Here is a 17,361-nt window from a genome sequence, read left to right on the forward strand (position 1 = left end):
CGCTGGCCTGGTCACGTGATTCCCTCGCTGGGGCCGGGAGGTTAGCTCTGCGGATGCGCGGGGGGTTGGGGGGGGGGGGGCCTCTCTGCGCGTGCGCCCGAAGGCTGGCACTGGCTCCTCCCAGTGTGACTAGACTGGAGTCCTGTCCGTTTAATTCTTTCTTAATCCTCGGAGGTGGCCTGGGAGCAAAGATGGCTCAAGTCCAAGTTTCCCGCTTGGGTGGAGCTATGGCCATGGAGGTCATCCAAGGCAGTCCCCTGCTTCAGCTTCATGATACTGGGGGAACCCACTACAAGAGCCCCCTCCCCAGGGTGGGGCAGCCAAACCTTCGCTGTGGGAGGTGCTTTGTCCTGGCTGCAACCGGAGATCTCCTTCTCTGTGCCGGCTTCTTTTATTTTTTATATTTTATTTTATTTTTTTTGGAGGGGGGAAGACAGGGCAATTGGGGTTAAGTGACTTGCCCAAGGTCACACAGCTACTGTTACAAGTGTCTGAGGTCACATTTGAATTCAGGTCCTCCTGACTCCAGGGCCGGTGTTCTACTCACTGTGCCATCTAGCTGCACCCACCCCACACCCCCTTTGATAGATACTTTGTATCTATTTCTGTTGCATCTTATTCCAGAGGGAGCCGGATATCGGGCTTGGAGACAGGGGAAACTGCGTCTGAATGCTGCCGCCTACAGGCTGTCGTAGACATTTTGTGTGATCCCCGACAAACCATTTAACCCCACTGAACCTCGGTTTCCTCGTCTGAAAAATGAGGTCGTAGGCCCAGATGATTGCTAAAGATCCCCTCCAGCTCTTAAAAACATGATCCTGGGTGTATGCGGCCTTGTGCTTAGTCTGAGACACCCCATTTCAGAAGATTAAAGCAAAGCAACATTAATAAGCTGGGTCAGCAGGGTGATGCAGGACCTCAAGGTGATGCTGAATTGGTATCAGTTGGGGGGAGTGCGAGTCTCCCCTGAAGAAGTGAAGAACTGGAGGGAAATCTGCCAAGCAACAAGCATTTATTAAGTGTCAGATGCTGCCAAGTGCTAAGCTAGGGATACAGAATGAAACTGAAACGTGACCATGCCACCGCCGTACTAGAGGCAGTTAGGTAGCTGGAACTCTGGGCTCAAATCCAGTGTCAGATACTTGACTAGCTAGGTGACCCTGAGCAAGTCACTCAACCTCTGCCTCAGTTTCCTCACCTATAAAATAGAATAATAGCACCTGCCAGTGAAGACTGTGTGGGTCAGAGACCACTACTCACATTAAAAATATACAGAGACTGTTCTTGAGACAAGGCAAAAAGGAGTTTATTCCTTTCTCATGAGAAAGGACACACCCCAGCGTGTGTGTGTGTGTGTGTGTGTGTGTGTGTGTGTGTGTATGTGTGTGTGTGCCATATAGCTCAAAGCAAGTTATATAGACCCTAACTCAGAGTTCCTCTACCCCCTACTGGCTCCTGTTCCCATTGACTGGGTTTGGAACTCACATTCTAAACTCGGAATCTTTTCCCAGCAACAGAGAACAAAGAACAAAAGACAGGTGTGAGACCAGGGAAAAGGGAGTAAATGCTAGATAAACAGGACCTTGGAGGCCTCTGTCCACCAATGTAATTTCTTATCTCTACTTCCTCAGCACAGCAGTTTCTAAAAATATAGAAGGGGTGCAGGGTGGGGGTGGATGGTAGGAGAGGTAAGGTCTTGTCCCACTGAGTTGATAATCAAAATGGGTTCCTTAGCACTTCCTTCAACAAGTGCTCTCGAAGAGTTTGGCCTTTGTTTCCTTTGATTAATTCAATGTCTTTGATTGAGTCTTGCTAGGTGCTAAGCCCCAGGGCCCAAACCCCTATTAGTTGTAAAACCTTAGTGGGTGTGGATTGGTAACCAAGGTGGGGCCCAAGGTGGGGCTAACTCCAGGGAGGGCCTAGTTTACATGTCTGGAAGAGCAGAGGCTTTTAGACCACATGGGTTTAAGTCCACCTCTTTGTGACGATTCTAGGTCACGGTGGGTGAGTCAAATGTGTGACTCACCCCTGATACTGAAAAAGATATAAAAACCAGGGGTTGGCTGTCTGTTCATTGGAGCTCTTTGCCGAAGCAGTGGTGGAGCGTGACTCTGGGCCAGCCCTTGTTCTGAGCTCCTGGGCTGACCCTAGATGTTGGTAACTATGAATCTGTATTGGGTCTGTCTGTTGATATTTGTAATTTGTTTGTATTTTGTTCTGAAGTTCAGGGTACTGGCTTTTTCCCCTGAACTAAGTGAATGCTGTCTGTATGCTGGATTAAAGTAAACTTGTCAACCCCTTCACCTTGCTTTCCTTAGTTAAGCAGATCAAAAGGACCTGTGGCAGCTTTCCGGGTGCTGGCTGTGGGTGGGTCTTATACCCCCACAGAAGCTGCTAGCTGGATCATGGAAACACCCACACTGAGGGGGCTTCACTATTTCAACATTCCACTTAAGAACAAATGAGATAATATTTGTAAGGCACTTAACACAGTGCCTGGCACATAATGAGCACTTAATGAATGCTTGTTACTGCCTTATTTCCTACTCAATAAATTCCAGTGTTTCCCTATTACTTCTAAGATCAAGTGTTAACTCCTCTGTCATTTAAAGCCCTTTACAACCCAGCTCCCAGTTAATATTCTAACGCTGCAGAGAAGGCTTGCACTCTCTGGCTTTCTCTCTCTTTTTTCTCTCTCTCCTGTCTTCTCCTCTCCTGTCCTCTCCTCTCTTCTCCTCTCCCTCCTCTACCTCCCTCCCCCCACTCTTCCCACCCCCCCTCCCTCTCCCAATCCAAGCTAAGCTGCTGTCTTTGACAGCCCCTCAAACACAGCACTTTGTTTGCCAAATCCACAGGCCACATGAATTCCCTCCTCTCCCCTATTTCTGGAAATCCCTAGTCTCCTTAAGGCTCAGCCTAAGTAAGAGCTGCCCTGTGAGGCTTTTCCTGATCCATCCCCACCCCCACCCCCCAGGTTTCCCCCGCCCAAGCTCCATCATCTTGTGTCTATTTTTCAAAATCACTTTTACATAGATAGAGATAGAGAATACACACCCCCTTTTGTTTTTGTACCCCCAGTGCTGAGCTCAGTGTTTGGCACACAGTAAGCGCTTAATGCTCGTTGATGGATGGACAAACGGAAAATAACCAAACAACATAATGTGCTTTGTTGGCCTTAGACCCAGGTTAAAATCAGCTCCAGCAACAACAATGGGGCTTCCTGGAGAGGACCTGGGACCCATCTTTGCACTGGCTTTGTTTGTAGGGGGGTCATCAGAATGGCTACAATCCTTCTGTTTCCTTGCTGTCTGCTGGCCAAGGCCATCCCATTCACAGGAGCATCAGGGACTGTCACATTGGTGGCCACGAAGGGTCCTTGGGTCCTCAAGTCTTTCCCACCCTCCCACCCAGAGTCACCGTCCAGCCACCTTGTCCTTTACTTCCCTTTTTCTCATTTCCTGTCTGTTCCTATGACAGTGATTTCAGAAGAAAGAATAAAATGTTTTTTTCCTCCAATCACAATGTCTACTGTTTCTTATGCCCCTCTTATACCTGCCTGTTGTGTTAAAAAATTAGTATTAAACATTACAAATTAATTCATACCAGTAGTAAGTAATTGTTATTCAGTCGTGTCCAACCCTCCATGACTCCTTTTGGTGTTTTCTGGAGGGGTTTTCCATCTTCCGCTCATTTTACAGATGAGGAAACTGAGGCCAACAGGCTTAAGTGACCAAGACTGGATTTGAACTGGGGTCCTCCTGCCTCCAGGCCCAGTGCTGTGTTCACTGCTGCCTGCAATATGCCATCATTTGTAGCCTTTGTATAATATTAGACCATCTAATACCTTGCTAACATCACACGACATAACAGGCATCATGGTGCGGTGGATAGAGAGCCAGCTTGGAAGCTGGCAAGGCCTAGGCTCTGATGAGACCTGGGCCCTGGGAGTGCCCCAGCATCTCTCCAAGACTGTGGCTGCGGAGCAGGTGCCAACCAGTATTGGCAGGAGGCGTTTCCTCTTGGGGAGATTAACAAAAGCAATGAACCGAGAATGTAAACAATAGCACCAGGCCAGAGCATCCCGTAGGGCACCACGCACCAAGGCAAGGTGGTTCTATCAATCATGAGACAGGAACAGCCTCTCTGCTCCCATGAGCACCTGCTCAGGCATCCCCTCCTCACCTGGTTACTGTGGACCCTCCAACTTCTATTGAATCACTGATCTGTGAGCTTGACACAGAAGAGCTGCACCCTGTGTCCAGGAAGAGAATGCACAGATGGGTCCGACAACAAACCCATCCAAGTATTGCTTGACACTCCTCAAAGTTCAGGCCCACAAGGGGCTCCACATTGGCTGGTTGGACCAGACCATATGTTGCCCAGTGTTGGAATTCCTTCGCATGGCTTGGACCAGACAACCTCAGAGGTTTCTTCCAACACTCGAATTCTATGATTTAGAGCCAATCCACCCCTCATTTCATGGATGAGGGAACTGAGGGCCATGGAGAGGGAGAGACTTGTACAGAGACAGAGTCAGTAAATGGTAGCGTCAGAATTTGAACCCAAGCCCCGTGCTAGGCGTTGGGGGATACAAAGGCAAAAACAAACAGCCCCCACCTCAAGTTTATATTCTATAAATATATACATTGCATATATATGAAACAAATTATAAGATAATTTTTAAATTTTATTTTTAGCACTCATTTTTTAATTTCAAGTTTCAAATTTTCTCCCTCCCTTCAGCCCCTCCCTCACCCATTGAGAAGGCAAGCAGTATGATATCAGTTATGCATGTGAATTCATGGAAAACATTTCCATATTAGCCACGTTGCAAAAAAAAAAAAAAACAGAAGACGAAAAATAAAGTGAAAGAAGTCTGCCTCATTGTGCACTCAGAATTCATCAGTTTTCTCTCGAGGTAGATAGCATTGTTCACGGAGGGCCCTTTGGAATTGTCATGGATCGTTGTCTTCATCAAGTAGCTGTCTTTCACAGTTAATCATTGTTATGATATTGCTGTTACTTTGTACAACGTTCTGGTTCTGCTCACTTCGCCTTGCATCAGTTTGTATGAGTTTTCCCAGGCTTTTCTGAAACCATTCTGCTCATCATCTCTTACACCATTACATTCATACACCACAATTTGTTCAGCCATTCCCCAATTGATGGGCATCTTTTCAATTTCCAAATCTTTGTCACCACAAAAAGAGCTGTTATAAAAAAAAATTGTATGAATAGGTCCTTTTCCCTTTTTCTCGGATTCTTTGGGATATAGACCTGGTAGAGGTATTGCTGGCTTAAAGGCTATGCTGCTAGGTGGTACAGTGGGTAGTGCACTGGGCTTGGAGTTGGAAAAATGCGCCTTCCTAAGTTCAAATCTGGCTTCAGAAACTTACTATCTGTGTGAGCCTGGGCAAGTCACTTCTCCCTGGTTACCTCAGTTTCCTCATTTGTAAAATGAACTGGAGAAGGAATGGCAAACCACTGCAGTATCTTTGCCAGGAAAACCCCCAATGGGTCACAAAGAGTCAGACACAACTGAACAACAACAGTTTTATAATCCTTTGGTCATAGGTCCAAATTGTTCCCTAGAATGGTCTGACCAGTTCACAACTCTACCAACATCCCCTCCAGCATTTGTCATTTTCCTTTTCTGTCTTGTTAGCCAATCTGATAAGTGTGAGGTGGTACCTCAGAGTTGTTTTAATTTTAATGTCTCTAAATATTACTGATTTAGAGCGTTTTTTCATGTCTATTGACTTCTAAAAACTGCCTGTTCATATCCTTTGACTAGTTATCAACTGGAGAATGGCCCTTCTTTTTATATATTTGGCTCAGTTAACTGTATATTTGAAAAACAAGAACTTTCTCAGAGAAACTTGTAAAATGTTTTCTCAGTTTTCCACTTTCCTTCTAATTTTGGCTACATTACTTTTGCTTGTGGAAGAACTTTTTAATTTCATGTAATTAAAATTATCCATTTTACCTCCTGTGACCCTCTCTATCTCATTTGGTCATTAACTCTTCTCTTATCCAAAGATCTAACAGTTACGTTTTTTTTTTTCCTTGCTCTCCTAATTTGCTTCTATCAGCCTTTCTGTCTTATCTTGGTGTATTGTGTGAGAAGTTGGTCTATGCCTAGTTTCTGCCAAATTGCTTTCTATTTTTCCTAGAAGGTTTTGTCAGATAGTGAGTTTTTACACTAGATTTACACTAGATTACCATGGTTATTTGTAACTATCGATTGTATACCTGATCTGCTCACTGATCCACCACTCTATTTCTTATCTGGTTCCAGATTGTTTTGATGATTACCTCCTTGTAATAGAGTTTGAGGTATGGGTAGGCCACCTTTCTTCACTTTTTTTTCATTGATTCCTTTGATATTCTTCACCTCTTCTTTTTCCAGACCAATTTTATTATTTTTCTCTAGCTCTATAAAATAATTACTTAGAACTTTGATTGGTACAGCACTGAACAAGTAGGTGAATTTCAGTGGTATTGTCATTTTTTATGACATTGGCTTGGCCTATCCATGATAATAAATTCTGGTTCCCTTTTCCCTAATTAGTTTCCTTTCTGATCCTATGATGATTTAAAGTCATGGGAGTGAGAAGTGTGGGGTAGTAGCAATGTGGAGGCTGTCACAGTCATCCTGGCCAGCAGCGGTGAGGACATGTAAGATTGGGGAGCAACCAAAAGATGCAAGAGAGGTTCTGGGGCAGAAATAACAAGATTTAGCGATTGACCAGATCTGTGAGGTGAGAGAAAGTGAAGGAAGATAACTGACTAGAAGGGTAATGCTGCCCTTCCCAGAAATAGGGAGATTTTAAAGGGCTTATGTTTGGGAAAAAAAGATAATAAATTCTCTTTTGGAAATGTTGAACTTGAGCAGCCATTGGGACATCCAGCTTAAAATGTCTGAAAGCATTTGGTGAAGCAGGACTAGTATGGCAGAGAGAGAGTGGGGCTGATATATACATACATATACACACATGTACATATACATATGTGTGTATATGTACGTATGTATGTGCGTATGTATTGTCAACCAAACCAGACTGGCCTCTCACCTGTGGATACGAAGCTGGGCAGAGCAGGCTAGAGACAGGGGAGTCAGGAAGCAAGCAGAAGTTTAATTTCAAAGTGAGGCAAACGGCTTGCAAGCAAGGAGGGGATCTAGACACGTGTGCTGGGGCCCCCCTCCTAGCGGTGGGTGGACCCGAGGCAGTGTGAGGAGATCTCAATACTTCTACCAGTGCCTGCACAGTGAGCTGTAGCCCTGACAGCGAGGGCTAACAGCAACAACATGACAACTTTGATTCATGTCCAGAACATGGGTCCTGGTCCGGTGCTTGTCTGAGCTCAGAGAACACCTGGTGCTCATCAAAGCAATACAATAATTATATTATTTTTCCAGAGGATGAGATCATCCAGAGATGCAAAGGATTGTTGTTATGTCAAGCTCAGGGCTCAGCCTGCTTGCTGGGCCTTAACTCTGGAAAATTGAGTGTCTCCTAATAGCATCTCGACTGTATAAAATACCGCCACTGCGCCCTGAAGTGCTTTATTCACACAATGAGAAGAAACGACTCACTAGAAAAGTCCCTGATGCTAGGAAAGACTGGAGGCAAAAGGAACATGACCTTGGACAGACTTTGGGAGATGGTGAAGGGCAGGAGCCTGAGTGGTGTGGTCCATTACAGCTGAGCAGTAACAACACGCACACATATACTTCTACACACACGCTCGTTATACAGATAACATTTTTAATCAGCAAGCATTAATCACTTATTAGCTGGAACAATCACAGCATTCAGATGGCGCTTTAAGGTTCGCAAAGTGCTTGCTCCTCATGCCAATCCTGGGAGGGATCCCCATTCTACAGATGAGAAAGCTGAGGCGGAGAAAGGTTTGATGACTTGCCCCACGGTCACAGCTAGTGCGTACCTAATGCGGGAATTCCTGCCTCCGGTTCCGGCATTCTTAACCACTCCGGTAACTAAGTGCCAGGAGGCCTGAGCGAAGGGGCCCCGGGAGAGTGCAAGAAGCAGGCAAAGCCAGCCTCACGCTCAGGCTCGCTGGAGCATCCTGAGCTCGGAATCTTGATTGGCGGCTGAGAGGCCGAGGCTGTCCCCGGCATCCACGTGGGCTCGCTGCGCCTGCCGGGACTCGTAGTTCTTCGTTCCCTCCCAACCCGCCCGCCCACCTGCCGGTCTTGGCAGCCGGCCCGGGCGGGGGGCGGGGCTCCGGTATCCTAGCAACCGCGGGAGCGGCGCACGTCACTGCCGCTCGCTGGGAGCTGGCCGCAGGGACCAGCGGAGACCGCGGGCTGCCCTTCACCTGCGCCCCCCGAGGTCGCCCCGCCGCGCCCCCCGCCATCGTCACTGCCACCACCCCGCCCCGGCCGCCCGCCGCGGCCTGACATCCGGGCTGCGGGCGCACCCATGCACACGGCGGCGCTGACCGCCGCCCCCCGCGCCCGCGCCCCGCTCCCGCCGCCGCCCCCCGCGCCCCTCGCCCTCGGCCGCCTCCGCTCCCGCCGCCGCCGGAGCCCGAGCCCCGCCAGCTCGGCCGCCGCCCTCCCGCGGCGCCGCCCGTGCCCCCGCCGCGCCCGCCGCCAGAGCGCTGAGGCCCGGCCGAGGCCCCAGACTGCGGGCGGCCGCGAGAGGCCGGCGCTGCCGGCGCTCGGCAGCCGCCGCCGCCGCCGCCGCCATCCACCGGAGAGCGCGGGCCGTGGCCGCCGCCTCCGCCCGCCGTGCCGCCTCCGCAGCCGCCGCCGCCGCGGCCACGACCCGCCCGCGTCACGCGCGCCGCCCCGCCAGGAGCCGGCGGAGACACCGGCCCAAGATGCTGGAGGGGATCCGGGTTACCGGTGAGTGAGCGCGCGCGGGGGGCGCAGGTGGGGAGGGGGCGGGAGAGGAGGAGAGGAGCGGAGCGGAACCCCCCCCCCCCCCCGTGCGGTGGTCCGGGCCGCGATCTTCCGAGCTGGGGGGCTCGCCTGGAGCCGGGAAGCTCTGGCTGTGGGCTCGTCTCCCTATGTCTGTCTCTCTGTCTTCTTCTCCTCCTTCCTCTTTTTCATCTTCTCCTCCTTCTTCTTTTCTTCTTCTTCTCCTCCTCCTCCTCCTTCTTCTCTTCTTCCTCTTTTTCTTCTCCTCCTTCTCCTTCCTCTTCTTTTCTTCTTCTCCTCCTCCTACTTCTCCTCCTTCCTCTTTTTCTTCTCCTCCTTCTCCTCCCTCTTCTTTTCTTCTTCTCCTCCTCCTTCTCCTCCTTCCTCTTTTTCTTCTCCTCCTTCTCCTCCCTCTTCTTTTCTTCTCCTCCTCCTCCTTCTTCTCCTCCTTCCTCTTTTTCTTCTCCTCCTCCTTCCTCTTCTTTTCTTCTCCTCCTCCTCCTTCTTCTCCTCCTTCCTCTTTTTCTTCTCCTCCTTCTCCTCCCTCTTCTTTTCTTCTCCTCCTCCTCCTTCTTCTCCTCCTTCCTCTTTTTCTTCTCCTCCTTCTCCTCCCTCTTCTTTTCTTCTCCTCCTCCTCCTTCTTCTCCTCCTTCCTCTTTTTCTTCTCCTCCTTCTCCTCCCTCTTCTTTTCTTCTCCTCCTCCTCCTTCTTCTCCTCCTTCCTCTTTTTCTTCTCCTCCTTCTCCTCCCTCTTCTTTTCTTCTCCTCCTCCTCCTTCTTCTCTTCTTCCTCTTTTTCTTCTCCTCCTTCTCCTCCCTCTTCTTTTCTTCTTCTCCTCCTCCTCCTTCCTCTTTTTCTTCTTCTCCTCCTTTTTCTCCTTTTCCTCCTCCTCCTCCTTCTTCTCCTTCTTCCTCCTTCTTTCTGCCTCTGTCTGTCTCCCTGCTTCTCTGTCTCTCTCTCCCTCTCCTCTTTCCCCTCTTCCTCTCCTCTCTCTTCCCTCCTTCTGTCTCTCCCTCTCCTCTTTCCCCTCTTCCTCTCCTCTCTCTCTTCCCTCCTTCTGTCTCTCCCTCTCCTCTTTCCCCTCTTCCTCTCCTCTCTCTCTTCCCTCCTCTCTCTCCCTCTTCCCAGTGCAGAGTAACACCTCAGGACCTGGCCTTGGAGCCAGAGAGACCAGAGTTCCAGCGCTGCTTAGCCCACAGACTGGCTCTGAGAATGCCCACCCTTAATCTCTCCGTGTAACCTGAAGGGACAGTGCCCTCCAGCACTGATACAGGAGTTTCCTCACCCTCTAACGTTAAGCTCCAGTCCTTGATCCCTCATCAGTTCTCAGTGTCAAGCACAAAGACGGAGCTGAAGACTGGAGCATCCTTCGCAGTCTGGCCCAACCTGTTGCTATCTTCCGCACCAGTAACATTGTTTCTTCAGGAAGCCTCCCCCATTTGTGTCCTTGTGCAGCACAGCAGCAGCCTGGAAGATGGTCCCGTTCTGTCCTAGTGTTGTGGTCTGGCAAGCAGACCCACCATATCTGTACACAGCTGGCACTTAACAAAAGCTGTTCCCCTTCCCCACCATCCCAAAGGCAGTGAGTGTCAGACCAGAGCCCCACTTTCTTACTCCAAGACACTAAAGTGCTGCAACCTGGTAACGTGTCTCCTTCCTGTAAGTTCTTATGTTGTCAAGCCCCATGGTTTTCGGGGAAGAAAACTTCATTCACCCCATAGTTTCTCTGCCAGACATATGCTGTGTGACCACGGGCCATTGGCTTGACGTCTCTGGACCTGGACACGGCAACATCTGCACCCCCTGCTTCCCAAGCTCAGAAGCCTTACTTACAGACTCTTCTTTAGTAAGACCCACCCCAGCTGCCCCCAAGCCCTTCAGGGTATCCCACCCAAGTCCCAGGTGGCATTGTTTTTGAGTTAAATAGGTGAAATCAGGGGTGGAGAACCTGCAGCCTTGAGGCCACATGTGGCCCTCAAGGTCCTTGGTTGTGGCCTTTTGACTGAGTCCAAGTTTTACGGAATAAATCCTTTTATTTAGGGGATTCTGTGATTCACTCAAAAGGCTGCACTTGAGGACCTAGAGGGCCACATGTGGCTTTGAGGCCACAGGTTCCCCACCTCTGGGTTAAATCCTAACCCTCAAACTATAACCCCCATATTAGTGAATGGGTGTTCAGTATTCCTCATTAGCAAGACAGAGGGATGCCCCCAGAATCCCCTGAGCCTTTATTGGATGCTGGGCTGTTGAGTCAGTGTGGCTGCAGTAGCAGCTAGGGGGTCTCCCTGCTTGCTCTGGTCCACCCTCCACTCAGCCACCAAAGTGATCTGTCTCCCTCCTCAGTAACCTCCAGTAATCCCCTATGGCCTCCAGGATCAAATACAAAATCGTCTGTTTGGCATTTGGAGCCCTTCATAACTGGCCCCCTCCTGCATTTCCAGTCTCTTACTGGAAGCGAGTTCCTTATTTTCTGACTTAATCCCTCTAGGCATCTACGCTTTATTCCCTACCACATACTCTGGTCCTGTGACACCAGCCTCCTTTCTGTTCCTCTAACAAATCACTCTTTTTCTCTGGCTGTCCCCCAGACCTAGAACACTCTTCCTCTTCTGCTGTGTCTACTGACCTCCCTGGCTTCCTTGAACAAAAATTCCATCTCCTACAGGATGCTTTCCCCAGCCCCTCTTCCTTCCAGGGCCTTCTCTCCATTAGCTCCTGTCTATCCCATCTGTAGCTGTGTGTGTGTGTGTGTGTGTGTGTGTATACACATATATATGTATGTTTGCTTGTTGTCTCTCCTGACCTACCCCTTAGATTGTGAGCTCCTCGAGGGCAGGGACTGTCTTTTGACTCTTTCTGTGTCTGACTCAGAGTGGTAGGCATTTACTAATCTCTTTCTGTGTGCTAAGCACTGTTCTGGGAGTTCTGGATAAGAAGACAGAAATAAAAGTCTAGCCCTCAGCAAAAGCCTTGTGGGGAAAGTGGTTCTTGAGCTGCATCTATTGGGTGTAGGCTGAGAAATAGGTGTTGGCCTTGAGCTCCAAAAAAACTTTCCATAACACATTTGACCAGAGTCTCAGCTTAGTCACATTTTCCATAAGCCAAGCACATGAATGGCTACTCAATCAAATCAGCAAGCATTTATTAAGCACCTGCTGTTTGCCTGGCATTGTGCCAAATGCTCGGGAGACAGCAAAAGGCAAAAAGGCAGTCCCTTGCCCTCCAGAAGCTCCATTTCTAAGTGGGAAGACAGTGCACAGACAACCTTGTCCAAACGAGCTGTAGAAAGGAAGGCAACAGCATTAAGGGGAATCAGGAGAGCTGCCTAGTAGAAGGTAGGATTTTAGACTTAAAGAGAGCCAGGAGAAGCAAGATGGCATGGGGCCAGCCGCTGAAACCTCCTGGAGTAGAGATGGAGGAAGATCCAGGAGCTGGTGTCACTGGAACACAGGGGAAAGTAGAGGGGAGGCAGCAGGTGCACCATTGCCGTTGAAGCAGTTCAGAGGCCAAGAGTGCCGGCATTGGCACGCCTTCCTAGCCAGGCAGTGCCCAGGGACCAAGGTTTGGCTCTTCTCTTCAGTTGTGCTGTCTCTGTGACAGGAACAAACGGATGATCAAAACTGTTTCACAGGAAAGCCAGAAAGAATCATAGAATGGCCTCTCTGGCTCTCTGATACCCTTCAGTCCTTATGCCCCACCCCCCCAAAATAGGACAGGATATGATAAAAATGAGTTTTAATGAATATCTTTAGTTATAAACCGGACAGTCATCAACAAACATGAATCTTTCCATATGCAAAGGACAGAACAAAGGCAGTACTGTTCAAACCATGACTCTTCCACAGTTATTGGGCTTTGTTGAAGTACCCATCACACCTACCAAGGTAATTCCAGCTCCGGCCTTCCTGTCTGTCACTTTCCTGACTTCCTTCAGCTCTTTTCTGTGTTTTAAAAAATGTTTCAGTGGTCTTTTTATCTGTATCAGTCTCAGTACCTGCCTCCTCACCCTCAAAAAAAACCCTCTCTCATAACCCATAAGAGTAAGCAAGCAGAATGAATGTGTGTAGAAATGTGTCTGAAACCAGCTGACTTTAGACAGAATTGTCCAGGCCTGGGGGAGGGTCTTTGTCTTGTTTTCTTCAGTTATAGCCTTCCTTTGATATGGAATCATCATTGGTCTCCAGACACCATTCTTTATGTCTCTCAGCCAAGAAGTGTGAAATATTCTGTGTTAGTCAGGATCACTCCACATGTATATTTGCCTGGGTCAGCAGGGTCCCTTAGCTTCTCCCCTCAGCAGACCCTGGGCTCGCCCCCTTCTGCTTGCTTGGATGCTTGTTTACGAGCCCACTGGCTCCTGCAGAGACTGAGGGTGTCCTGCCATCACGCACTTCTTCTAAGACCTGACCTGGCATCAGTGTGGGAGCTCCTTGGGAGTGACTGTGCATTTTGGTACCCTCCTTCATGTCAGGGAAGTGATGGGTGCTTACAAGACCTTGGGTGGTTCTGGCGTCCTCATGGCACTGTTTCACTGGCTGGCTCCTTCTCCCTTTCTTGCTTAGGGCACAAATAACATCTTTGCCTTCCTACCTTCTCCCTTTGCCCCCCACTTCTCAGGCGCATCTGGAACATGGTCGTCTTGGCATTATTTTAGCTAGTTCTTAACGATGTCTTCGTACCCTGAGCCGCTGCCTCGCCACCCTCCTCAGCCTCCCAGGGGAGCCTTCTGGCTCACTGCTTTGTTTCTACCTCTGATAAATGCAGTTTCTGACAATGAAGTGGGCTGTTGCTATTCATTCTCTCCATTAATAGTAGTGGTGTTACTATCGATGAAATTGTGAAATGTAAGATTCCATGCAGTTTGTGTTTCTTACCAATAGGATAATTTTAGAAGAATCTTTTATATGTTCCTCATTTAAGGCTACATATAAAAGACATGAGCATCGTGAAAAACGAATAATGTGATTGTATTATAAAGCACCTAAATAGCATATTGTATGATAAAAAAATTGGGTTTTCTTGGCAAAGATACTGGCGTGGTTTGCATTTCCTTCTCCAGCTCATTTTACAGATGAGGAAACTGAGGCAGATAGGGTAAAGTGACTTGCCTAGGGTCACACAGCTAGGACGTGTCTGAGGCCAGATTTGAATTCATGAAGATGAGTCTTCCTGATTCCAAGCCTGGTGCTCCATCTACCTGCCCTGAAGAAGAAACTTGCTGATATGATTTACTGATTTGAGTTTTAAGTGAAAAAAATCTTGGTAGAATGGAGGCTTTTGTTTTGTTTGCAGCATTCTTTTGGGTCCAAAACAGTTCCTCGGCCCTCAGGTTTCACAAGAGCTTGCCGTGTAATTCAGAGATCCCTTTCAGCTGTGGATGGCAGGGTGACTGAAACTGAATTCTCATTTGTGAAGCACTCTTCTGAGAGATCGGTCATCAGAGTGACTTCTGTTCTTTTAGCTGAGTCAAGGAAGGAGGTGCTGCCGGGCGTGGTGGCTAGGCTGATGTTACACAGAGGATCATTGATGGAGAGGGAAAGAGGCCCCAGGAGTCAGGGCAGGCCTTCTCCGGTGCTCCAGATGCATTTTTAAAATGATCTCCCAAAATGCAGCAAATGGAATGGCAGTTGGCCTAAATGCTTGATCTGAGGCAGCAAAAACTTTACTCTCTCAAAGTCTTATGCTGTCACATACTCAATGAAATAAGTTTATGATATATTAAAAGTTTTTAACCAACTTGAGACCTTGAGTTCAACAAGGTATGAAAAACCCCATCAGCTTATTCTTCTCTAAAAAGCCATATTCTGCAGGGGGTCCTTGAAATAGGAGAATACTTTCCAGGAAAGAAACAGGAAAAAAGATCTTTACACCCAAAATCTTTTTTTCAGTGAAGCTTTTTTGGAAACATGAAGAAAGGCTCCACAGAACTGAGAGCATTTTATCAGCCCTTCCATTATATTTATATGCCTTTTCATAAGTTTGTTTTTGCAGCCTGTCTGGTCAGAGTTTTAAGTCACAAATCTTTATTCTTAGGCTCACTAGTGCTTTCAAGATAGGCAAATGTATGCAGGGGTGAGTGTGTGAGTGAGTGAGTGTGAGTGTGTGTGTATGTGTGTGTGTGTGTCTTTTGTGCCTGGTGCATGTTTTATAAATGCTTGTGGACTGATCGACAGCATTCAGTGCTTGCCACTCCAGCATATTCTGAATGGAACCCTCTTGGATTCAGCTTTGCTCATGGTAGGTGGACAAGGAGCCTCTGAGGTGTCTACAAGCCTTTCTTCTTTTTCACTTCTTTATCCAGAGCTGATTCTAATTGCCATGTTCACCTTTGGCTGGTGCCTTTGCATTAAAGTCTCCTAGGGCTGAAAGAAAATGTTCATGACTGGAGGATTTTCTTCTAGTGCATCACAGGATGCGTCTTGTTGCCCTCTGTGGCAGGTGCCAGTCCTGTGCTGCCCTTCCTCTTGTGGCATTTTGTTTGCTAAACCTGGTGAGAAGGCGGCAAGGAGACCAAGTGGGCCACGGAGTGATGAGGGCCTGTGGTGCCCCCAGCAGGAGCCACGCTTCCATCTCACTGCCATAATTCACCCATGGTGTAGAGTCATCTGTATGTGAGCCGACTTCTCTGGTGTTGTTGGTCATAGGACAGTGGTGCTCCGTGTGTGCCCACATCTGTGGATTCCCTTTGTGGGTGTAGCTTCCACTGCCACAAGCAGAGGGGCACTGCCCATGTGAGAGCTTCTAGACAGTTGGATCCATCTCTGGGCTATTGTGCTTAAAGTATCAGAGTGTGATGATCCTTTGTGGATGTTGTCAGATCAGTCTTCACACAGCAGACACAGCCTGTTGTCCAGACCCCACTCAAAGCTTTCCTAGCTTGGGGTAGGACATCATAGGATCAAAAGCTGCAGTAGAACCTCCTTTGGGAGTCAGAGCACTTGACTTCAAACCCCTGCTCTGCCCCTTAACACCTCAGTGACCCTCCAAGCCCCTCCTCCTCCTCAGGTTCCCCACCTCCAAGAGGGCAGCATTTGGCTACACTAAAGCTGTGATTCTCAGGAGGGTCTACCAAGATGTTGGAGATTCTCTCTCCATAGAATCACAATGTAACTCAGAAGCAGGAAACCAGAGAGGTGAAACCTTGACTGAAAGGCAGATTCAAAGTGACTTGCTTTCCAAGTGGTAGAGAAGGGCGCTATGGGAACCATCACGGCCATGCGATACTTCTTCGCTCCATTCAGAGCACACTGAAACTGAAGAGCAAAGGTGCGTCCTTAGCATTTCTCCCACATGAGAGATGATTAAGGGGCTGTTTGAGGTGAAGAAAAACCCTTTCTAGTGAGTGCTGTTGCGTAGGACCGGAAAGGAGGAAATGTAAGGCTCGGTTTGTCAGCTTCTGTTCCTGCTTATTAAGGCAGATTCTACGTGACATTTGGGTGGCCTGTAATTTGGGCTCTTGGGAGATTCTGGTGTTCTGGACTTTGCAGCCACCAAGTCTCATGGGGAGAAGAGCAGAGTCAGAAAGGGGCTTTGGTAGCAAAGAGGACTCAGCAGGTCATGTACCTTTGCCCTAATATGAGCCGGCCAGTTTTCTGCCTTCAGCGCAGTTCTGAATCCAGCTGTCCAGATAGAGTTAGTCCTGGATCTCGTTTCGTAGTCACCAAAACATCGGGGGCCCTTCACCAAGAGCCCGCTCTTCTCTCCTCCGCTTCACACACCACTCAGACACCTCGACCTTCTTGCCATGCCCCTCGTCCTTCCCGGCAGGTTGGCCATACTATGAGCCTCCCTCCTCTCTCTAATCTTTGGGCTCCCTCCTTACTGCCTGCAAACAGTGTCTCATCATCTCCATCCTTAAAACCATGCCTGTTAGTGATTGCCTTGTCTGTCTCTCCTCCCCCAGCCTTTGCCTTTGACCTCATCACCTCACTGATACTAATCATGTTATTGCCACAACCAGTGGCTTTTCCTTGGTCCTCATCCTCCCTGACCTCTGAGGCTGCTGGGGCTGTTGACCACTCTCCTCCTGGATCCCCTCCCCTTCCTGGCTTTCCTCCAGCCTGTCTGACCTCTTTTTCTTTGCTGGATCTTCTTCCAGGTCATGCCAGCTAACCTTGGGTGTCCCCCAACCCTCGGGCCTGCTGCCTCTTCTTCCTCTCCCACTGGACTATTTCACTTGGTGACCTTGTTAGTTCCTATGGGTTCGACTCTCATCCTGTGCAGACGATTCCCAATTCTACACACTTATCCCTTCCACATCGTGACTTTCCCCAGAATGGCTTTGATACACACATAAGAAATTAAATGAAAATTTGGGGGGAGTTTTGCAGAAGCCGCAGAGGACACAGAAAAAGCTTAGAAACTCAGAATGGCAGAAAGCATATGTATAGTATTACATAATATCAACATATTTTAATACCGTAGTAATTCAGATTTCTCTGTAATAAAGAGAGGGCCAAAAACTTTTACCAG

General features: G+C 48.6%; 1 protein-coding gene across 1 annotated transcript in view; it reads left to right on the forward strand.

The window, feature by feature from the left end:
- Positions 1–8,447: 8,447 nt before the first annotated feature.
- Positions 8,448–17,361, forward strand: part of KIAA0895 (KIAA0895 ortholog) — a 34,641-nt gene continuing 25,727 nt past the window's right edge. Inside the window, exon 1 of the mRNA XM_036739694.1 lies at positions 8,448–8,875. Coding sequence (XP_036595589.1) covers positions 8,448–8,875 — 428 coding nt within the window. The remainder of the gene's footprint in view (positions 8,876–17,361) is intronic.

The sequence above is a fragment of the Trichosurus vulpecula genome, chromosome 9, assembly GCF_011100635.1.
Source record: "Trichosurus vulpecula isolate mTriVul1 chromosome 9, mTriVul1.pri, whole genome shotgun sequence".
In the NCBI taxonomy this organism is placed as follows: domain Eukaryota; kingdom Metazoa; phylum Chordata; class Mammalia; order Diprotodontia; family Phalangeridae; genus Trichosurus; species Trichosurus vulpecula.